This window comes from Anomaloglossus baeobatrachus, chromosome 3, assembly GCF_048569485.1.
Source record: "Anomaloglossus baeobatrachus isolate aAnoBae1 chromosome 3, aAnoBae1.hap1, whole genome shotgun sequence".
Lineage (NCBI taxonomy): Eukaryota > Metazoa > Chordata > Amphibia > Anura > Aromobatidae > Anomaloglossus > Anomaloglossus baeobatrachus.
In genome coordinates this window covers 455246943-455270891 of record NC_134355.1, presented here as the reverse complement: position 1 = coordinate 455270891, position 23949 = coordinate 455246943, and the positions used below count along the sequence as shown (strand labels likewise).

Sequence of the window (23949 nt, the reverse complement as noted above, 5' to 3'; positions counted from 1 at the left end):
TCAACCTGAGAACACCAACCCTCTGCTGTGAGGCTTTATCTTGGTTGAGTATCAGAATTGGGGGGACCGCACACAGTTTTTTTAAATTATTTATTTATTTATTTTACTGTACGATATAGACCCGCAAAGCCAGCGGCTGTGATTGATTGCAGTCAGACAGCTGTCACTCAGCTTGGGGGCGGATCTAACTCCAACCAATCACAGGGAAAAGCAGTGAATATGTGATGAGGCTAATGAGCGGTAGGGAAGAAAAATGAGAGGTAGCGGAGCAGTGTGACAGCCGTGCCGTGATCAGTGTGTAGGAAGCGCTAGGAGAGAGAATCAGGGGCATAATATTGTGACCTCCTCATTCCCAGAAACCATATGCGAGTCAAAAATGCCTGCAGGCATTTTCTCCAGGCTCTACTCATTCACTTTCATCACTTTCCCATCCATTTCAGCCTTTTCCTCAGGTCCCCAGACCTCTCTGTTAGGTCCAGCAAAAAATTACTTGCATTTCCCATTGACTTGCATTGTACTCGCTATTTGTAATGAATACACGAGTATTACAAAGTACTCATTACGAGTATAGCGATAGCGAATATTATGGTGCTCGCTCATCTCTACTTAAAACATTGTCATTATTCTGACATTTGGAAAATATAAATATTTTTTGTAATTCTAATTGATAGGAAAGGCTTATTATGACTTCTTGTCAGATAGTGAGAAAAACATGCTTGTCTATCTTTTTAGATAGTGTATGTAAACTTCTGGTTTCAACTGTATGTTCTGATACTCTAGTGTACTCAATTAGTCCCTTTCATTGACTCAGGTTTATCTACCCTCGACTTTGCCCCATGGACGTGCCCAGTCCTAAATGTGCCTTCTTTGGGAAACCTGACACACTCTCAATAGGTTGAGGGCAGATGGATTGTTGTCGAGGGGAGGGGGAAATGGGAACAGGCAACCTTTGTGCCTGCTGGGTCAGGAACTTTGAACATTGACCATTTCAAGGAAGGAATCCATTGTGCAATCCCTTGGGAACTATGGGCCATTGTAGCATGGTCTGCATTGACGAAGAAGACCATGTCTAAAGATGGGTAATAATGTAAAAGGGTGATCGAGACAGCCGTGTGTTCCTGACCCTGCAGACACCAAACTTGTTTGTGTGTTACAATGTCAATTATGCCATGTGTCTTTGTCTATGTGTGTGTGTGTATATATGTTTGTGTGTGAAATATATATATATATATATATATATATATATTTATTTAATATATAAAGCTGAGTGTATGTATGTGTGTATGTATGTATGTATGTATGTGTGTGTGTGTGTGTGTGTGTGTGTGTGTATGTCTGCTAAAGGAATCTGCATCCTCACATTTACAATCACGTAATTTTGCACAGATGCCTCATGCGACTCAGGGAACATCATAGACTATGTTTTGACAAGAAAATGTAACCCGGCGCTTTACAGTTACTCTCTAAAAACCTGCCTCCATTAAAGTGAATGGAGCTGTGAACTACAGGCTATTAATATGAGCTGTGATTAGTTGCTATAGGAACAAAGGACATTCATAGTACAAGAAGCTTATGCGTGAGGCAATAAGATGTCGGTGGAGAGACAGACACAGACAGATACAGACTGAGAGACAGACAGACAGAGACAGCCAGACAGGCACAGACAGGCACAGACAGAGAAAGAGGCACACAGGGAAAGAGACATAGACAAACAGAGACAGACAGAGGCATACAGGAAAGAGACACACCTGGAAAAAGGCAGACCGGGAAGAGACAGACCAGGAAAGAGACAGACCTGGAAAGGGACAGACCTGAAAAGAGACAGACCTGGAAAGAGACAGACTGAGAAAGAGACAGACTGGGAAAGAGACAGACTGGGAAAGAGACAGACGGGGAGAGAGGCATATAGGGAGAGAGGCATATGGGGAGAGAGGCATACAGAGAGAGAGACAGATGGGGAGAGAGACAGACGGGGAGAGAGACAGATGGGGAAAGAAACAGATGGGGAAAGATACAGACGGGGAAAGAGACAGACGGGGAAATACAAAAATGGGGAAAGAGACAGAAGGGGAAAGAGACAGACGGGGAAAGAGTCAGACACAGAGATAGAGAGAGACAGACAGAGAGATAGAGAGGGACAGAGAGAAAGAGAGAGACAGACAGAGAGATAGAGAGGGACAGACAGAAAGAGAGACAGACAGACAGAGAAACAGACAGACACAGAGATAGAGACAGACAGACCCAGAAACACAGATATAGAGAGAGACAGAGAGACTGATACAGAGACAACAGACAGATAGACACAGAGACACAGAGACAGACAGGGAAAGAGACAAACAGACAGACAGACTGGGAGAGAGACAGAGAGACAGTTACTATCCAACGCAACGTCCGGGTACTATAGCTAGTATATATATACATATATACAGGGTGGTCCAAAAGTAGTTGGACAGTATGTGTAATAAGGTTATGAAGGGGGAGATTTATCAAACAAGGTGTAAAGTGAAACTGACTCAATTGCCCTTAGCAACCAATCAGATTCCACTTTTCATTCTTCACAAACTATTTGGAAAATGAAAGGTGGAATCTGATAGGTTCCTAAGGGCAACTGAGTCAGTTTCACAGATCTAGTTTTCACAGATAAATGTCCTCCAAATCTGTTTTCTTTTCAGATAATTCAGATAACCCATAATGACAAATAATTTAAATACAGATCAAAGAAAATGGATTTTAAAAGAGTATTGGAATTATCAAAATGCTGAAACTGTTAGAGCAAATTGGGTTGACACATTTGGTACTCAAGCCCCAAAGAAACAAACCATTTACCGCATTCATGACAAATTCGATGCCACTGGCTCAATTCTTAATGCTCCAAAAACTGGTCGACCAAAAAAGCCTGTACAGAAAATAATAAACAACTTGTTGCTGAAACATTTGTTCAGAATCTAAAAAAGTCCTCCAGAGGAGTCTCTTTAGAATTGGGAATTTCACAAGCTTCTATCATGCGAATCCTGAAATCTATTGAGTGGAAAGCTAATCGTTCACGTCTAATCCATGATTTATTGGAGGATGATCCAGACAGGCGACTGCAATTTAGTGAGATTATGCTTAACGAAACTGAAGAAAATCTAGTAATTTTAGATAACATTATGTGGAGTGATGAAGCTTTTTTTCAAATCATCTGGCCATATTAACAGACATAATTGTATTTACTGGTATAATGAGAACATGCATTTAACATTAGAGCAACAACTAAATGAGCCTAGTGTCAATGTTTGAGGTGGTATTTCACGTTTTAGTGTTTAGGACCAATATTTCTTGATGGAATAAAATTGAATTGTCAATGTTATGCTTGTGTTAGTAAATATAATTTTATATATAAGTCAAAATAAATGTCCACCTACTTTGGACCACCCTGTATGTATGTGTATACTCTATATATATATATATATATATATATATATATATATATATATATATATATTTATTTATTTAGCATATCACTTGGTAGTTTAATGTAAGGTGTAATGTATGACTGTCTGTAGATGTTATAATGCATAGTGTAAAAGGTAAATGTAAGTTGATGTGTCTGAATATCATTTGTATAAGATGCAAAGGAATGTCAAGATAGGAAGTATGAACAGGGCAAGCATTAGTTAAGCTTGGGACTAGCCTACAATGGGTGGAGTTAGTTCTTGGGGTAAGTGACTGTTTCCTGGTAGAGGACTAGATAGGGTTTAACTTGTGACTAGTATGGACATGCAAATCATATAGAACACCAATGTCACAGTTAATGCTTATTTTGTGGCAACTACAACTGACACCCTAGTGAGACAGAAAGATTTGAGAAACCAGATGGACACAGTAAGGTCAGCATCATAATCTAACTCTGGCGAAAAATTGGCTTCTCTGTACTTAGAAGGATACTTAGTCTAATGCCCGAATGGCCGGTGTAACTTATAGCTCTGTGGGAATGAACCAAGATGGGAATGGAAGGGAAATGATTATGCAGTCCTGTAAGGCAGATATGAAAGCATTGTTAGTCCCTATTGCTGGGATGATATGGAACAGTGAATAGACTAGAATGACTTTTGCATACAGTACTGTGATAATAGGTGAGGATATAGAGAAGAAAGTATGTCCAATGATGCCTTGTACTCTGGTAACTGTGCTTAAGTTGTTTGTCCACTGTCTCATGTGTAAAGTGGCCCTAAAAGAACTGTTGAATTTGTTCAGTAAAATGCTATAGTTTAAGAACTGTTGGCCTTTATTACTTTCTTCACTGTGGGATTGTCCTGGCTCGCCAGAAGCGATGGTGACAAGCAGCCTGCAAAAAGGTATGACCTACCCTATACAAGTCCACTCATCCAGTAAGGACCACAAGCCCCCTGTAAGGGGCCCGGATGAACGAGAACTGTGCCTCAAACAGAACTACTGCCCCAAGCACTCTCACATAGCAACCATAGTTGGTGCATGTTTTCTATTGAGAAGAAATTGAAATTGATGTATTTTTGGATAGTTAATGCCATGGCTGAGACTGAAGTGAGAGGTTGATAATACATGTGGCCACATTGGGATATGATGTGATGGAGCATAATTGAAATGGAGGGCTTTCTTTCAGAACTGTGACAATAACAAGGTCATGAATGAATAAGATGTGGGAGAAGAAAAAAACCTGTGGTCCTGCAGTCCTTGAGAAGATTCTGCTTGCTGTTCTGATAACATTTGAAACAGTAAAGCTACAGCATGAAGTACATAACAAGTATTGCTTTGAAATACCTGATAAACCATAAGTGTCATTGGCTTTATAGTCACCCCTGTAACATATTTCTGAAGTTGTATCATACTAGTTTTTGTACCTCTTATTTGAGTAGTGGTGTTTTTATGGTCCTTTGTGGCTAAAAGTAAGCTTGCTTCTGAGTTTAAACTTCTGAGTCCCCTACTACGGTATGATTTCTTGGTGTCTCTATCCCAAATAATACAAGCTCAGTTCCTTTACTCCTTAAATGTCTGCATTTAAAAAAGAATAGGGATTTATAGGATAAACGCCAACGATAGAGTAATAAATAGCCAGAGATGATGTTTTATTTGTGATAAAATTACTAATATTATAAATTGCTTACTGACTTTTCTCTATCATATGATTAGGTAAGATATATACAAGTGCAAAAAATACGATATGTCTGGATCCCCACTGAGAACAAGTTTATAAAAATTGGGTAAGTGAATTACAAGTAATATTTAAAGAGTTTCTCTGGGACTTATTTTTTTTATACATAGGGTGTATACATTTGCCTGCTCCCCTGATGGGGGTACTCACTCGCTTAGCTGGTCTCCAAGGTAGCAATAGGAAACACTTCTCTCATTTAAAAGTTCATCGGGTTTATTTAGTCCTCCATAAACCACACTCCAGAACAAAACCATAGATTAGTCTTCCCTGGCTTTACAGCAACTCACACAACACACAGGTTTCAAGTCTGTAAAGTCCGTAGTACAACCGCACAGGTTTGGGTACCACGTTTCCTCACTATAATCCTAAATGGAGCTGTCTCCCTCCACTCGATCACTCCAGCTAGATGGACCAAACCTTCATGTCCCTCAGAAGGCTCCTTCCAGAGGTTTTAGACCTCTAAGAACATAGCTTTTTTTCCTCTCAGAAGCTGCTTCTCATGCAGTGTTGCTCCACACACTGCCTCACACTCCACATGTCAAACGAACAATCTCCATTTTACATCATGTGACACACCCATGGGAAGGGGGTATTAAGGTGGCCAGACTCACCCATCTCTACAGCCAGCTGAAAACCTGACCAAAAAGAACACATATACCAAGATGTGGTACTACATGTACCAGAACAAATCTTCAGGTTTCCACAACTTCTGTGGTACACACCACCCATTTAAAATAAGGCCGGTCTCTATCTTACAAGGGCTAAGCAATTATCAGCATGGAGTTTGTAACTACTTGTTTGTTCCGCCCTTTGGTGATCTATCCTGGCTCAAAGCGGTCACCGACAGCTCCTGTAGGTGATTTGCCTACTTCCCTTATCATAAAATAAACATAACAGCTCCTTCTCTTTCACTCTTATTTGTTGAGGGGGCGTTACTGTTGGTGTCATATTGATTGACAGCTAGCTCAGCCTTATGCAGCATGAAAACAATTGTCAATCCACATGATATCGGCAGCGACGCCCTGTAAACAGAGTAGAGAGAAAGAGAAGGAACTGTTCTATCGACATGTCACATGAAGTAGGAGAATAATTGCCAGGAGTGCTCTATGATCGCTCTGAGCCAGGAAAGATCAACGCATTGCAGAATAGGCAAGTAGCTAACAACTGCCTGACGATAAGTGCTTAGCCTAAGAAAAAAAAACAATTACCATATTTTTCGTTTTATAAGATGCACAGGATTCTAAGACGCACCCCAAATTTAGAGATAAAGAAAAGGTAAAAAAGAAGAAATGGGATCCATCTTATACTTCAGTGTTGTCTTACCGGAAAGGGGGTGGCAGCGGGGGTGGAAAGGGGTCATAGGAGCCAGAGGCTGTGCTGGCAGTGGTGGCGGGTCAGTTGTGGCAGCAGTGGTGGGTCAGTAGTGGCAGCGGCGGCAGTGGGTCAGTAGTGGCAGTGGCAGTGGCAGTGGTGGGTCAGAGGTGGCAGCAGAGGTGGTGGGTCAGCGGTGGCCGCAGTGGTGGGTCAGTGTTGGCAGCAGTGGCGGCGGGTCAGTGGTGGCAGCTGCGGTGGCGGGTCAGTGATGGCAGCGATGGTGGCTGGTCAATAGTGGCAGCATCGGTGGTGAGTCAATGGTGGTACCGATGGGTCGGTAGCAGGTCAATGGTTGTATCGGCGGTTCGGTGGCGGGTCAGTGGTGGCAGCGGCGAGTCGGTGGCAGGTCAGTGGTGGCACTGGCTGGTCAGTGGTAGCAGCGGAAGCTGCGGTGGTTGTGTGGTGGAGAAAGCTGGTGCTGCGAGTGTCCCAGCCTGTCCACGGTCCGGGCTTCAAAGAAATGGCGCCCAGAGTGCCACATAAGCAGATGGAGTGCTCATCCAAAAGCTCCATATGCACACTCACTTACTCCGGGCACCATCATTTGAAGCCGGGACCACGGACAGACTAGACACCTGCCGCACAGCCATCGCAGTCTGGACAGCCACCCTGCTGCGCACCCGGCCACTGTGAGGTAGCGTCGTCGGCTGCGCTGCAGAAGACACGGGATCCAGGCACCAAGGTTCACAGCACACGGTTTATTATCCAAAGCAAAGTCCATAATAGTACATATGTGCCTTTCCGGCAGAGAACTCAGGGAGATGTGATCACTCCCTCACACCCGGCACACCTGCCCTCGTTCCTGTTTCCTTTTAACCCTTCCTTAAGCCTGTAGGGAAACAGGATTAACCCTGGAGTGGAGTTATTTTCTATCATGGAGTGAGCACAACCGGGGTGAGACATACCGGCCGTCATAGATAACCCCGGTCACAGTCTCACATACCCCCCCCCCTCAGTTCAAGCGTGCGGGGTTGAACTCCTGCCATCAAACACGGGCCGCGGGACAAGGCATCGGCGTTGCCCTGCAACCTACCGGCCCGGTGTTCAACCGTAAACCGGAAGTTCTGCAGTGAAAGGAACCACCGGGTAACCCGGGCATTCCGTTCCTTGGCGGACCTCATCCAGACCAGTGGAGAGTGATCCGTCACCAAGCGAAACTGCCGTCCTAGCCGGTAATAGCGTAGGGACTCCAAGGCCCACTTGATCGCCAGGCACTCCTTCTCCACTACGCTATAATTCCGCTCGGGAGGGGTGAGCTTCCTACTTAAGAAGGTGACGGGGTGTTCCTCCCCCTGAACCACCTGAGACAGCACTGCCCCCAGGCCGACCTCCGAGGCGTCAGTCTGTACTATGAACTCCTTCCGGAAATCAGGGTTTACAAGAACGGGCTGTCCGCACAGGACCCCCTTCAGGGCCCGGAAGGAGTCCTCGGCCTGCGGAGTCCAACGCACCATGACGGACTTCTTGCCTTTGAGAAGGTCCGTCAAGGGGGCTGATAGTCCCGCAAAATCTTTTACAAACCTCCTGTAGTACCCCACGATACCCAGAAAGGCCCTAACCTGCTTCGTGGTCAGGGGTCTAGGCCACTTCTGGATCGCCTAAACCTTGTTAATTTGGGGCTTAATCACTCCTTGGCCTATTACGTAGCCCAAGTAGCGGGCTTCCGTGAGTCCCAACGCACATTTCTTGGGATTGGCTGTCAATCCGGCTGTTCGAAGCGCGTCCACCACCGCTTGTACCTGTTCCAAGTGGGTCTGCCAATCGGAGCTGTAAATAATGATGTCATCCAGGTACGCTGATGCATACGCCTGGTGGGGTTCCAGCACTAAGTCCATCAACCTCTGGAACGTGGCCGGAGCGCCATGTAACCCAAAAGGCAAGACAACATAGTGGAAGAGACCCTCCGGCGTAACAAAAGCGGTTTTCTCCTTGGCGGACTCCGTCAGTGGCACCTGCCAGTACCCCTTGGTCAGGTCGAGCGTGGTAAAATATCGCGCCTGTCCCAGCCTATCAATCAGCTCATCCACCCGGGGCATGGGGTAGAGATCGAACTTGGATATTTCGTTCAATCTCCTAAAGTCATTGCAGAACCTTAAGGAGCCATCGGGTTTTGGTATTAGGACAATAGGACTAGCCCATTCACTCCGGGATTTTTCGATGACCCCCAGGCGTAGCATTGTCTTCACTTCCTCTGATATGGCTTGTCTTCGAGCCTCCGGCACCGGGTATGACTTCAGGCGTACCTTCAGGTGAGGCTCGGTGACAATGTCATGTCGTATCAGACTGGTCCTACCCGGCAACTCGGAGAAGACATCGGGGTTCTGTTGAACCAGCCGTCTGGCCTCTCGCCTCTGTTGCTTGGTGAGGGCTTCTCCAATCCTTACTTCCAGTTCGTCCTCTCCGGAGGTTGCTGGAGCCGGGTTTGAACGACCCGAAGAGGAGGGGGATGGGGGAAGATCAACCATCAGGCTTTCCCGTTCCTGCCAAGGTTTTAATAGGTTGACATGGTATAATTGTTCAGGTTTCCGCCTACCGGGCTGCAATACCCTATAGTTGACCACCCCGACTCTTTCCTTTATCTCGTAGGGGCCTTGCCACTGAGCCAGGAATTTACTCTCCGCCGTGGGGATTAATACCAACACCCAATCCCCGGGTTTAAAGGTCCACACGGTGGCTTGTCTATTGTAGCGGCCGCTTTGCGCGGCCTGAGCCTCCTGTAAATGCTTCTTCACAATTGGCATGACCGCGCTTATGCGGTTCTGCATTCCTAAAACGTGTTCAATCACACTTTTATGGGGGGTGGGCTCTTGCTCCCATGTTTCCTTTGCCAGGTCCAACAATCCCCGGGGATGTCGCCCGTATAACAATTCAAAAGGCGAAAACCCCGTGGATGCCTGTGGCACCTCTCGTATGGCAAACATCAAATAGGGAAGCATCATATCCCAGTCTTTCCCGTCTTTGGAAATCACCCTTTTGAGCATGGTTTTCAGGGTTTTATTGAATCGTTCCACTAAACCATCCGTCTGAGGATGATACACAGACGTACGCAACTGCTTGATCTGGAGTAGCCGGCATAGCTCTTTGGTCACTTTAGACATGAATGGGGTCCCCTGATCCGTAAGGATCTCTTTGGGCAACCCCACCTGGCAGAACACAGCAAACAACTCCCGAGCTATAAGCTTCGCCGCAGTATGTCTGAGAGGTATCGCCTCTGGATACCGGGTGGCATAGTCAACGATCACTAGGATATGCTGGTGCCCTCGAGCAGACTTTACGAGGGGCCCCACCAGATCCATCCCTATCCGTTCAAAAGGGACTTCTATAATGGGTAACGGTACCAACGGACTGCGAAAGTGGGTCAGGGGTGCGGTAAGCTGACACTCCGGGCAGGTTTCGCAGAACCGTTTTACCTCCCCAAAGACCCCGGGCCAATAGAACCTTTGCAATATTCGCTCCTGCGTTTTCTTGACCCCTAGGTGACCACTCATCAGGTGTTTATGAGCCAAGTCGAGGACCCGCCGGCGATACGGCTGGGGTACCACCAACTGCTCTACCCCTACGCCCCGTACTTCATCTACCCGGTAGAGTAAATCCTGCTTAAGAGCGAAATGGGGGTACCTTACCTGGGCACCGGGCAGCTGTTCCACCCCGTCAACTACTGTCACCCGACTCCGGGCATGTATTAACGTAGGGTCCTGGAGTTGGGCTGTCCCAAACGTATCCGGGGACGCCTCCAACTCCGGGATGGGCTCGACCGTCTCAGCCTCTCCTGCCAATACCTCTAGGGGCGACCTATCAGGTTCACATTCTGTCCCTATCATGGGGACCCCTACGGCAGGCGTCCCGGATTCAGGACTGTAGGGCTCAGGTCCCGGACTGACCAATATCTGAGGGGACTTAGGAGGTCCCTTCCATAAAGTCCAAAAATAGGGCAGATCCCTTCCTAGGATCACATCATAGGGAAGAGTATTAATAAGTCCCACCTCATGTTGCACCTGACCGCAAGGTGCTGTGATGGTGACTATCCCCGTGGGATAGTCTCGGCGGTCCCCATGTATGCAAACCACCCCCACGGTACGTCCTGTGGCCTTTACTTTAGCCCTTAGGGTTGATCGCACAAGGGTCACTAAGCTTCCGGAATCCAACAAGCCTGTAACCGGACATCCATTCACCTGTATTTGGCACAAGTGGGGCTCAGTCTCTGGGTAGACCAGGTCAGCGGTACACACCACCTGAGCATACATTGAACCCCGCCGGGTAACCCCACAATCCATGGGCTCCGTGGTGAGTGGACACTGGGCTTCCATATGTCCCACCCGCTGGCACCGCCAACATCTAATAGGGAAGGAAACCCCCTTGACGAGTTGTCGTTTAGGGTACATAGTTTTCCGGACCTCAGGGACGGAGGGTGCGGCCTCAGACGGGACGGTAGCGGACTCCCGCATCGGTGTCAGTGGTGGGTCCTTGGCCCTAGGCTTGGAGGGGCCGGACCGACGGGCGGTACGCAAAGTCTCAGTGTCCCGTATCAAGTCCTGCGTAGCCACATGCCGCTCTACCAGGCCCACTAATTGGTCCAGGGTACTTGGGTCGCCCTGTCCTACCCACCGTTGAATGGTGACGGGTAAGGTGCGCACAAAACGATCAACAACTACCCTTTCCACCATTTGCGCCGGGCTCAGAGTGTCAGGCTGCAACCACTTTTTTACGAGATGCAACAAGTCATAGGCCTGTGAGCGTACGGGTTTGGCTTCCTCATAGAACCACTGATTTACCCGCTGAGCCCGTACATAGGTATTCACCCCCATCCGAGCAAGTATTTCGGCTTTCAGGGTCGCATGTTCTAAGGCGTCCTCGGTACAGAGGTCCAGGTACGCTTTTTGGGGCTCCCCAGTCAGATAGGGCGACAATACCTCAGCCCACTGGGGGGTCGGCAGTTTTTCCCGCTCGGCCACCCGCTCAAACACCGCTAGGAACGCTTCCACATCATCCCCCGGGGTCATCTTTTGCAACGCTTGTCTCACCGCTTTCCGGACGCTGCCGTCGTCACCCGATCCCGGGGTTGTTGCTGCCGGTCCGGCACGGATCGACTTGGCCAGGAGAACCATCTGTTCTTGGTGTCTTTGTTCCTGCGATTTCAAGGATTGGAGTATGTGTGCATTGGTCTGCTGCTGCTGTGCATTAGCCTGAGCCAAATGCTTTAGTATGTCCTCCATGGCGTCGCCGGGTTTGGGCTGTAGTATAGCCGCTCGAATCCAGGACATGCGCTGCTGGGTTACCAGGGATGGATGCTACACATCACCGGGCTGGCACGCCCGCCGATTCTCCACCATATGTGAGGTAGCGTCGTCGGCTGCGCTGCAGAAGACACGGGATCCAGGCACCAAGGTTCACAGCACACGGTTTATTATCCAAAGCAAAGTCCATAATAGTACATATGTGCCTTTCCGGCAGAGAACTCAGGGAGATGTGATCACTCCCTCACACCCGGCACACCTGCCCTCGTTCCTGTTTCCTTTTAACCCTTCCTTAAGCCTGTAGGGAAACAGGATTAACCCTGGAGTGGAGTTATTTTCTATCATGGAGTGAGCACAACCGGGGTGAGACATACCGGCCGTCATAGATAACCCCGGTCACAGTCTCACACCACACAGAGTGGCAGCCAGCAGGTCGCCCGCCCACTCACACAGAGAGGCAGCAGGCCGCCGGGACAGAGAGGCAGCTGGCCGCCGGCACCGACAGGCACCCGGCCGCCCGTATGCACTGACAGGCTGCCTTCACGCACCTGGCCGCCCGCACACAGAGCCACACAGACAGCCCCTCACTAATTCACCTCCTGGTAAGCTATATTCGGATATTAAGACGCAACCATCTTTTTCCTCCCAAATTTTTGGGAGGAAAAGTGTGTCTTATAATCCAAAAAATACAGTAACTTCTGAATAAGATGAGCAAACTCAAACTGTAAAGCTCAGGGTCAGTACCGAACAGTGTTCAGTGCTGAACCTTGACCACAGACTTTTGACTGTACTGTATGTCCTGTTATTATTCACGTTTTTCACTTGAATAAAGCTTGTTGAAAGGTTGCAGAGCAGCCAATTATCAAGCTATTAGGCTGTGTGCACTTCTGGAGCCATTATAGTCATGCCAATTATTGGCAAGGCAGTGATTGGCCAGGTAAATCACTGTTAAAAATAAATGATGTGCTACAAATGAAAGTTAAATGGTAGTAAGAGCAGGATAAATATACAAAACATGTTTAACATAGTATCACACTTCAGTCAGACTCTCTTCCGGGCCTGCTAACTAAAGTTCATCAATATTTATTGATTCCCCCGCCCATCCTTTGTGCCAGTGTGACGCCCCTGGACTATCAGGTCATCACAGGGTACTGCACAAACTGACCTTTCATGCGGTATTCCACCTCCCTCTTAGTTCTGGGTCCCTATCTTAATAGTGTTGCCTCCAACAGCAAATCAAATCCTAGATATACCCTGCACCACACCCACTAGGCACACCAGTGGACGGTTTGAGTGGAATAGAGTCGGCCATCTGGGGGGTCAGGGTGAGGAGGTTAGGAGTGTCAGTCAGTCAGTAGAGGAGAGTAGAGTTGGAGGGTGAGAGAGGAAGTCGGGAGCGGTGGCTCCTGGACAAGCTATCTAGGTTGCAGACGGTGGTCTGGGCCTAGAGGTGTCGGACCCCCAGTCGCAGGGGATTGTGGCAAGGTGCCTGGATCTGTCGAGGAGGACAGCCGGCAGCCTGGCATTGTCACCAGTCCAGGACCGAAGACACGACGGTGTACATGTACCCTAGGTCGGGGAGTAGCTTCAGGATACCCGACAATTCACCTGAGGAGAACGGAGCCTTTATGATCAGTTCCCAACCGCTCCAGAATCGGGGCACTAGCGCAACGAGGGGGATAGGACTTTCCAACCCAAAATGGTCCAGAAAATCCCAAGCGTGAACTCTGAGAGCAAGCTCCCACACTTAGCCACAGTGGGGTGCGGGCCCCGGCAAGTTCCATACTACTGGGCCACCATGTTGAAGTTAAACTTAGTGCCAGGAGGCAGGTCACGAATCACCAGGCAACACTAGAGGGGACGGGACCCGGACGAGCTCCACTCAGCGGTAGCGGTACCCAGAGAATTGGTTTACCCAGTTGTCAGCGTTTGATTATGACCTGAGTGAGTACAAGAGTGACCCCTGCATCCCACAGCACCCTGCACCAAGTCCCGGGGCCTCCCCCTACCCGTGGAGGGCTACGACACCTTGCTGCCCCACTTCATCACCCCCGGTACTCCCAACGGCAGCGGCGGTACTGCCAAATTACCATACACCATGGGTGGCATCATGAACTATACATTAACTCCCCTGTAAATACCCCCTTTCATTTGAGTGGCCACATGACCCCGGGTCCGGAGACCCTTGAGCCAGAGCGAACCTGGATCCGAGCAACTCTGCTCCTCCCACGGGGGCGCCACACCAGTATCTGTCATTCATTGAAGAATGCTTTACACACCCACCACTCTGTGTCCACATCTCTGTACTAAATAAATAATTTTTAAAAAATGACGTAGACTTCCACCATATTTTGACAGCCAGTGCTAGTAAAAAAATAGCTGCAGGCTGCAGACCCCACCTGTGACCTTTGCTGCGGCTGGATATCAAAACAGAAGGGGGAAAAATACATTGCATCTCCCATTTTTTATATCCAGCCATGGTTGGGGTCTGGTATTATCAGGGTGGGAGGAGTCATGGATATTGGCTCCCTAGCCTAAAAATATCAGTCCGCAGATGCCCAGAATTGGCACATCACATTAGATGTGCCAATCCTGGTACTTTACCTGGTTCATCCCGATTGCCATGGTGTGCTGGCAATTGAGTTAATATGAGGGGTTAATGACAGCTATAATTGCCACAGTGCCAGGGCATCTAATGTGATGTGCCTATTCTGGGCATCTGTGAGCTGATATTCTTAGGCTAGGGGGCAATATCTATGGCTCCTTCCATCCTGATAACATGAGCTCCCACCTGTCTGCTTTACCGTGGCTGGATATCAAAAATGGGGAAGATGTTTTGCCTTTTTTCTCCTTTATTTTGATATCTAGCCAAGGTAAAACTCACAGGTGGGGGCTGCAGCTGTTCTTTTACCCATGCTGGCTACCAATATTTGGCAGGAGGTACGTCATTCTTTTAAAATGGATTCATTTCTTTTTACACTAATATACAGCAAACTGACTGCAACGAAACACAGATGCAGACACAGGGTGGGGGGCGTGTATAGCAGTCTGTAACCAATCACAGACATTGGCACTGAGGGTGGGCAGGGGAAGCAGTGAATATTGATTAACCTAAATTAGTGGGCCCAAAAGAGAGTCTGACTGGAGTGTGATCCTCCGGGAAACCCGATATGTATAACTATTCTGCTCTTACTACCATTTAACTTCCATTTGCAGCCACCTAGTGCTTACTACGTCTACTTTACAGCCCTGAATGTCTCATCTCCATTGACTTGCATGGGGTACATTATTTGGCGTCAAGTTCGTTTGCTGAACTCAATTTTAATTTTTTTCCTGAGCAGGTTCAGCGAACTCAAATATTCATGGGTTCGCTCATCACTAGTCCTGGATAACGACTTCAAAGTTGTATTTTATCATTCAAATCCGTAATCTAATATATTTTCTTTTTAGTGTCCTTGAAAAAGACCTGTCATGTTCAGATATACACTCAAAATATAGTTTTGGTCTTACCAAAGATGAACAGGAAGTCAGGTATAAACACTCCTATCCTTTCTTCTGTCTTATTAAATGATGTTATTCTGATTTTCCAATATTTTATAGTTAAAGCTGAATGTCTGTAAAGTGAAAATGTGATTAATTGCTTTTGTGATGCCGTGGCAAAACCAGGTAGTCACAAAAGAGTTAATCCTCCTTGTTATCACCTGATCCCACACTAGTACAATCCAACAGACCCCCCCCTAGAACAGTAGGGACGCCCACTCAGGGGATATGAAGTGTCTGGGGAAAAAACAAGTAGTAGTGTGGAGCCCAGCCCAGGTCTGCATTACCTTCAGGGTCTTCAGGGACTCCTAGTGGTGAGAAAGTCTGGTCCCAGGTAGGTTGTCTTCTTAGGATTCGTGACGCCACTCTCGGTATTGCGGTCAGGTGGACCGCCACTGCATATTAGGGGACGCCTGGGGCTGATGTTGGACGCAGCTAGATGTAGTGGCCTCCCGAGAGTGAGGCTAGCCCCAGGACCCGGTTTGAGTGTGTGGAACCACAGGTCGCAGAATGACTCACACGCACAACCAGAATGTCTTTCAGGGTTTTTACTCATGTCAGGTGGCAGGGTGAGTAACCCCGGCATAGCTGTGATGCACCAGGAGGGAACCAGGCTCCTTCCAGCTGACTTGTGAGGGTGGCTACTGACTCGTCTTCCTAGCCCTTGTGTTTTTGGGGTGACCCCGACTTGAAGTCCTGCTAGGATCACCCAGGGAAGTTGCTGCTGCCTGTTCTCCCCTTCTTCGGCCCGTCTGCCAGTAGCCTGGACCAGGTCACTCCAGCTGCTTTCCTCTTGTGAGCTATGGGCCCTCTCTTTGCCACGTGGCTGCGGACTCTGTGGTGTTTGGTGGAGGGTATGAAGTACCCCCACCTGCAGGTTGAGCAGGCCAACTGAATGGGCCCCTGCTCTGGGAACCTGTAACCCGTGCGGGCCTGGTACCTCCCTGGCAGTCCCCGTACTCAGCCACCGCTCTGCACTCTAGCCTCGGGTGGTTTTCATTTGGCACTACCAGGTGACCGTTCTCCTCTGTCAGTAACCACTGCACGTGCGTTGTCAGGTTCGTGACAGCCTGCAGGGTCTGCTTCTTGCGACTGCTCTCCCTGAGCTGCACTAACTGACTGGTTCACTACTTCCTCCCCTCTGTGCCTACCTACGCAACTTAGCAACTAGGCTCTCTACCACACCCCTTAAGTGGAGATGGAGGCCGCGCCCCCTCCTGGATTCCCCAGGGGTCCCTTCAAAAGTCCATGTGGGAGACCTGATTACTATGCGCCTGTGTAACCACACCACGGTCAGCCTTCTGGATTACCTGTGTTGTACTGCCCCTAGCATAAGTGCAGTACTCAATGGTGCCTGACCAGGTCAGGGGTGCCACAGTAGAAAGTGGAGAGCAGAGCAGACAGGGGTTGGAGCTCCTGGGCTGCTGTGGAAGCATGCAGGAAGCGGGACAGGGTAGTGGCCCGCCGATATTGTGAACGGGAATCCGGACTAGTGCAGGGAAGTGGCTTCCCCTGTCCCAAGCAGAGGAGTTAAAGAGACTTTCAACTGTGTGCAGGAGAGAGGGCTCTGCTCCATTGTACCGTGTGTGGGATCCAAGCACCACCCACCCGAGGGCCCACGGAACCTGTCAATTTCTGGTCTACTTCATGGACTTGTGGGAAGTTACTGCGTCATCCTCAGAGTGAGTACACCAGTTCCCTCCAGTCCAGTTCTGTGGACGGCGTTCCGCTGTGCTATCCCTGCCACCACCACAACTCCCAACTGGGCTCCGGAACTACACCTCCACTACCCGTGGAGGGGATACCATCTTGCTGCCCCACACCATCGGTCCCGGGCACTGTCCCCAGAGGCAGCGGCGGTGCCACCATCTCATCACCACAACCCACGGGTGCCGTCACAGACAATTTCCCTTGTAAATAAACCCCTTTTCACTCGTGAGCAACGGACGGCTGCACGAGCCCCGGATCCAGCTGCCACTCGAGCCACAGCCCAGATCCGAGTGCCTTGAGCGGCCCTCCGGTTGTTATCTTGTCCCCGCCCGCGGCACTGTCATTTATGAATATCTCTGATTTCAGTGGATAGAAGCATGCAATGTTTATATAGATAGAAGGATCATTAGTAAAAAGAGCTTTGCCATAAATAATCATACAGTTGAATAATTGATAAGGTTTCTATCATTGATAGCAAGTAGCGGTTCTTAAAGCGAACCTGTGGTGTAAAGTAATAAATGGCTGTAATGGCGTTGAAATACTGCTTTATTTGATAGCTTCGGTGAAGAAATCTTTTTCGTTCTTCTTTAATCTTGATTTGAAGTTTTCTGCTGATTGGATTGCAGTGCACCTTCGCAGGACTGTACAGTTGGTCTTCTCCTCCCTGTCTGTGATTCCCCAGACCCTCCACTGCTGAGATTTTAAACAGAGGAGGCAAGCCATTTACAGATGGAAGGCAGGCAGAGGGATGGGGAATCACATACCAGGAGGAGAAGACCCAGTGTATATTCCGGGCCCTGTGCCCCGAACTGTAATTAGCAGAAAACTAATGGTGGTTAAAGAAGAACCACAAAGCAGATTTCTTCACCAAGGGTATCAATTTATTTTGTACTACAGGCCATTGCAGCGATATCTTTCCTTTACAATTAAAAATCGTGCACACAGGTTCTATTTACAACTGAGAGGAAACAAAACTGAAACTATATTGGAAAACTACATAACTTTTCATTTTACAGTGATAAGGATTTAATAAGATAAAACTAGAATACTATATAACATTATAGATCTATGTCATACGGCTATGGTACAATTATTATTTGTATTTTGTTTGAGCAGACAACAGATCTGTGGACTCAACACAATTACAGTGAAGGTCACTCCTGTGTGGAAACTATTGACAAAAGAGGTAAAATAATAATAAATGTTTATATACAACATACAGGCTGTTTATTGCATATTACATTGAATTATATCAGTGTCTGGTGCAACATCCACAACAGTCACAATGTTTTAAAAAAATAATGTTTTAAAAACATAACGACAAAGTCAAGATCAATAACTGTTTATTGCTAACATATTCCAAAATATTGTTCTTTATGTTAAATTGAGGTGCAGACAGTGATCGCTGAGCAAGGTCGCCACTGCTCTATTCTCAATGGAGCAATGGGGTGATCTATACAATACTTGATTGTGCTCAAGTGCTATGCTTAAGTCTGTGCCCAAGTTCTTTTACAGCTGTTATTCAGCCACTTGTTATGACCAGGTGGACGGGCAGACCCAGGAGGTGGATCCACTGGGCCGAACTCCTTGATGATGGTAAGGGGTCCGGTAGCTGGAGCACTACAGGTAGCAGAACAGTCCGTGTATAAGAGGAGAATGCAGAAGTCCCTGGGACCACGGAGTCACTGATGGTAGTCCGGGTGACGGAGCTCAGGTTCGGAGGCCAAGATGTTGTCAGGCGGAGTCCGGAACCGATGGAGCGAGCAGACGGGTCACCGCAGGGATCAGAGATGGAACGGACTGTCAGGATGGCAGATGAGCAGCGTTCGGGATTCGGCAGGACCGGATGGCGAGGCAGGATCGGCTCTAGAAGAGACAGAGGTGAGTATCTCACAGAAGCACAAGGAGACCTGACTCCTAGCTTGGGAAACACGAAGAACAGGCCCCGCCCACTTGGACATTAAACCCCTTTATACCCTGTACCTGCGTGTTCAATTTCCTGTCAGTGGACGCTGGCCCTTTAAGAGAGGGGCAATGACCGCGCGCGCACCCTAATGCGCATGCGCGCGGCCCGGGTGCCAGAAGCCAGAGGAGGGAGCGGTGAGGAGGAAGCAGGAGAGCCGGGCTGGGGCTGGGTTGCCATCGGACGCCGGGAGCGGGGACCGGGCTGCCTGGGGACCGCAGGCGATGGGCCAGGAAGGCTGTGGAGCAGGGAACCAGGAAGCCTGGCACGGGAGCGGCGGAGCGCGGCAGGGGAGCCGGTAAGCACGGCAGGGGAGCCGGGGAGCATGGAAGAAGAGCCGGGGAGTGTGACAGGGGACCCGGGGAGCGTGACAGGGGACCCGGGGAGCGTGACAGTACCCCCCCCACGCCCCCCTCCCCGCAACCGGGACAGGAAGGCACGGATCAAAGGAGTACCCACATTCTCCCGGGGTTCCCAGGGCCTATCCTCAGGACCATAGCCTGCCCAGTCCACCAGGAAGAACTGCCGGCCCCGTACAGTTTTCATGGCCACGATATCCCTTACCGCATAGATGTCGTCATCAGCAATAGGAGGAGGAGCCGAACTGGCAGCAGCGGAGAAGGGACCAAGGACAACCGGCTTGAGCAGGGAGACGTGGAAGGAGTTGGGTATTCTCATCGTGGCCGGGAGCTGCAGCTTGTAGGAGACCTCATTGATCTTGCTGAGGACTTTAAACGGCCCGATGTAGCGAGGTCCCAGCTTGTAAGATGGTAGCTTCAATCGGACGTACTTGGAAGCAAGCCAGACGAGATCTCCTGGAGAGAAACACGGAGGGTCCAGACGCCTCTTGTTTGCGTGTCTTTTCATCCGCAGGGAAGCACGTCCAAGGGACACCTTAACAGAGTCCCAAATGGTTGCAAAGTCACGGGCTACAGCATCAGCAGCAGGAACATCCGAAGAAGAGGATACAGGTATACAGGGCACAAGACTGCATGGTATTATACACAGGGCACATGACTGCATGGTATTATATACAGGGCACATGACTGCATGGTATTATATACAGGCACATGACTGCATGGTATTATATACAGGACACATGACTGCATGGTGTTATATACAGGGCACATGACTGCATGGTGTTATATACAGGGCACATGACTGCATGGTATTATATACAGGGCACAAGACTGCATGGTATTATATACAGGGCACATGACTGCATAGTATTATATACAGGGCACATGACTGCATGGTATTATATACAGGGCACATGACTGCATGGTACTATATACAGGGCACATGACTGCATGGTACTATATACAGGGCACATGACTGCATGGTGTTATATACAGGGCACATGACTGCATTATATTATATACAGGGCACATGACTGCACGGTATTATATACAGGGCACATGACTGCATGGTGCGTTACACAGGCCGAAGGGCATCACACAGTATTCATAGTGCCCATCGCGAGTATTGAACGCGGTCTTCCATTCGTCCCCCGAGCGGATGCGGACCAGGTTGTAGGCACCCCGAAGATCCAACTTGGTGAACACACGAGCTCCTCTAAGCCGATCAAACAATTCGGGGATGAGCGGCAGAGGGTACTTGTTTTTCACGGTGATTTGGTTTAATCCCCGGTAGTCTATGCATGGACGTAGGTCACCTTCTTTCTTCTTAACGAAGAAGAAGCCTGCTCCAGCAGGAGAGGAGGATCTCCGAATGAATCCCCTTGCCAGGCTCTCTGTGATGTAAGTAGACATGGCCCTTGTTTCGGCTGGAGACAGCGGATATATCCGTCCTCGAGGTGGTGTAGTTCCCGGGAGCAGGTCGATGGCACAATCGTAAGGACGATGTGGCGGAAGCACCTCTGATTCCTTTTTGTCGAAGACATCCGCGAAGGACCAATAGGCCGAGGGCAGTCCCGGTAAGGACTCTGGAACCGGAGGTCGTCGGATGGGTTGTATGGTCTTCAGACACTTCTCGTGGCAAGAGGAGCCCCATCGGGTGATTTCACCAGTACCCCAGCTGACTGATGGTTCGTGTGTCCGTAACCAGGGAAGTCCCAGCAGGATTTGATGGGACATGTGTGGAAGGACGTAGAGAGCGATGTTCTCGGTGTGCAGGGCACCGATACGCAGTTCGACCGGCCTGGTGATCCACGAGATGGTATCAGAGAGGGGTCTCCCATCCACAGAGGCAATCACGAGGGGTTTATCGAGTGGAGTAACAGGCACCTGGTACTTGTCCACCGTGGCCTGCTGGATGAAATTGCCTGCTGCCCCAGAATCGAGGTACGCCTCAGCCGTGAACCGCGTCTCTCCCGTTGTCACTTGCACAGTCCAGGTAACCGGGTCTGAGAGAGTCCCGATGAGAAGCCCCGCAAGTATTGTGTCGGTGCATTACCTTCAGGGACTCCACTTGGATGGAACAGTCTGGTCACAGGTAGGAGATCTTCTTTCAGGATTGTCGTGACGCCACTCTCAGAATTGCGGTCAGTGGGGACCGCCACTGCAGGTTAAGGGATGCCTGGGGCTGATGGTGGGTGCAGTCAGTTGTAGTGGCCTCCTGAGAGTGAGGCAAGCCCCAGGGCCCTGTGTAGGTGTGTAGAACCACAAGGCGCAGAATAACTCCACACAATCAGGATGTCTTTCAGGGGTTTTACTCACAGTTGATGGCAGGGTGAGTAACCCGGGCGTAGCTGGGATGAACCAGGCTGGAACCAGGTGTACTTCAGGCTGACTGATGAGGGTGACTACCGACTCGCCTTCCTTAGCCCTTGGTGGTTTGGGGTAACCCCGACTTTTAGTCCCTATGGGGGTCGCCCAGGGAAGTAACTACTCCCCTCGTTTGGTTGCCGTTTGCTTGTCGCCTGGACCAGATCACTCCAGCTGCTTGCCTCCTGTGAACTATGGGCCCTAACTGTGGCTACGTGGCTGCGGCTTTTGGGTGTTGTGGTGTGGGCTTTGAGGGCCCCACACCGGCAGGTTTAGCAAGGAAAGGTGGATCTATCCCCGCTCCGGGATCTGCCGCCCGTTTGGGCCTGGTACTCCCTAGCAGTCTCCTTACTTCCCACTCCGTGCTCTCTCTTTAGCTGAAGATGGATTTCGGGTAGCACTCCTAGGTGACCGTTCTCCCCCGTCGGTAGCCACTGCGTGGGCGCTGTTAGACTGCAACAGCCCCAGGGGTCTGCTCTTCTCTGAGCTCCCTGGACTCTGCACTAAACCGGCTCACTGCTCCTCCTCTCCTGTTCTTGCCTACGCCACCTAGCAACCAGGCTCTCCACCACACCCCTTGAGTGGAGATGGAGGCGTTTTACCCCCTCCACTATTCCAGTGGAGGTGAAGGCTTTGCCCCCTCCTGGGATCCCCAGGGGTCCTCTCAAAGGTACATGTGTGAGACCTGATCACTATGCGCCTGTGTAGTCACACCTCGGTCAGCCTTCTGGATTACCTGTATTGTACTGTCCCCAGCATGGGTGCAGTACTCAGTGGTGCCTGACCAGGTCAGGGGCGCCACATTCCCCCTTAGTTATCACCAGCACGTCCTCGGGCTGCAAGACAACATTTTAAAATGCATAAAACATTAAAACATGGTAAAACATTTAAAACCACCAGGTACCATACATCACCACCCTCCACCCACAAGTCCGTTAACCCACCCAAACCCTTTCAGGAGGCAGGTCACCGGTCCTTTTGGTAACCAGATCTGGGCCATCTACTTCCCCAGACCTTTCCTCCAATCTGCCTCTCCCGTTGGCCGCGCCTTCAGCCACTTCTGGCAGGATGTAGAGGCGGCTTTCAGGGTCTGGTGGTTTCAGGGTATACCTGGCCTGGTGGATCCGCGCCTTCAGCCTCTTCTGGCAGGATGTAGAGGCGGCCTCCACAGTTGGTGCTGACCAGGTACCCTCTTTGTGGTGGAGAGCCAGGCCCCATAAACAGGCATGCTCTCTGGTTGCAGGTAAGCCAAGGCCCCATAATGGACGTGCTCCCTGGTTGCAGACGAGCCAAGCCCCTAAACAGGCTGGCTCTGGTGGTGGTACCCTCTGGTGTAACTATTTACACTGCGAGAGTTTGTGGCTATAGCCAGTTCATAGCCTTAAGGTTCATTTCTCACATTAGTTTATGTGGGCACATCTCTTAAACAGTAACGTTGCAAAACTTCAAACTGATCAAACAGTAACTTCTCTTCTTACTTTACTTTCCTCTACTCCTCCATACCAGGGCTTGGGCCTGTAGGGCTGCGGCACCTGTTGGTTTCTCGATCTCTTTCATCGTCCGTAGTGGTCTCATCAGTGGGTTCTTTGTCTGTTCTTTCTCTATCTCTGTCTTTTCTTTCTTCCTCTGTGTCTGTTTCTTTTTCTTTAGGACATGGCGTAACATCTAGGGCATACCAGCCTCTTTCTCCTTGATGCATTGTAAATTGCACTGTGTCTCCCATCCTTAGGTTCCTTCCAGGATGTCCTCTGGGCAGATGAGCTCTAACGTCTCTTCTATTGACAAAAATGCCGTCCTTCATACCAGGTGCAACTATAAAGCCGTATCCTGATTTTAGGCTGAAATCTTCTACTACTCCTCGACAAAGGGGTCCTCTGACCTGGGCTTTGGCCCTTCTCAGGAACCGTTTCTCCTCTAAGTCTCTGGCCGTTATTTCATCTTTCTGTTCTGGAGACAGTGGTGCAGGGGTGAACTTGGATCTGCTACGGCGCCGTGTCTTGCGGACTGGATTCTGCGAGGTACAGCTCACAAGCTCCCAGGTGAGGCTTTTGGGCAGATCTTCTTCAGCAGAGGGTATCGGGTCTTCTTCGTCCCAGCGGGAGTATGGCAACATCTCTGGCTCGGGGTATGAATCCACTGCTGATGGCTCCGGAGTCAGCTCCTCAGCCTTCTGGCCTCCCCTCCCCCTTAGTTCTTCGGGACACTCCTGTCGTGGCAGTGCTGGGGATGGAC

General features: G+C 49.5%; 1 protein-coding gene across 1 annotated transcript in view; it reads left to right on the top strand.

Moving 5' to 3' along the window:
* Positions 1–23949, top strand: part of LOC142296638 (putative cation-transporting ATPase 13A4) — a 523287-nt gene that overhangs the window by 58178 nt on the left and 441160 nt on the right. The window contains exons 4-6 of the mRNA XM_075340491.1: positions 5149–5219; positions 15229–15309; positions 18145–18214. Of these exons, the coding sequence (XP_075196606.1) occupies positions 5149–5219; positions 15229–15309; positions 18145–18214 (222 nt within the window). The remainder of the gene's footprint in view (positions 1–5148; positions 5220–15228; positions 15310–18144; positions 18215–23949) is intronic.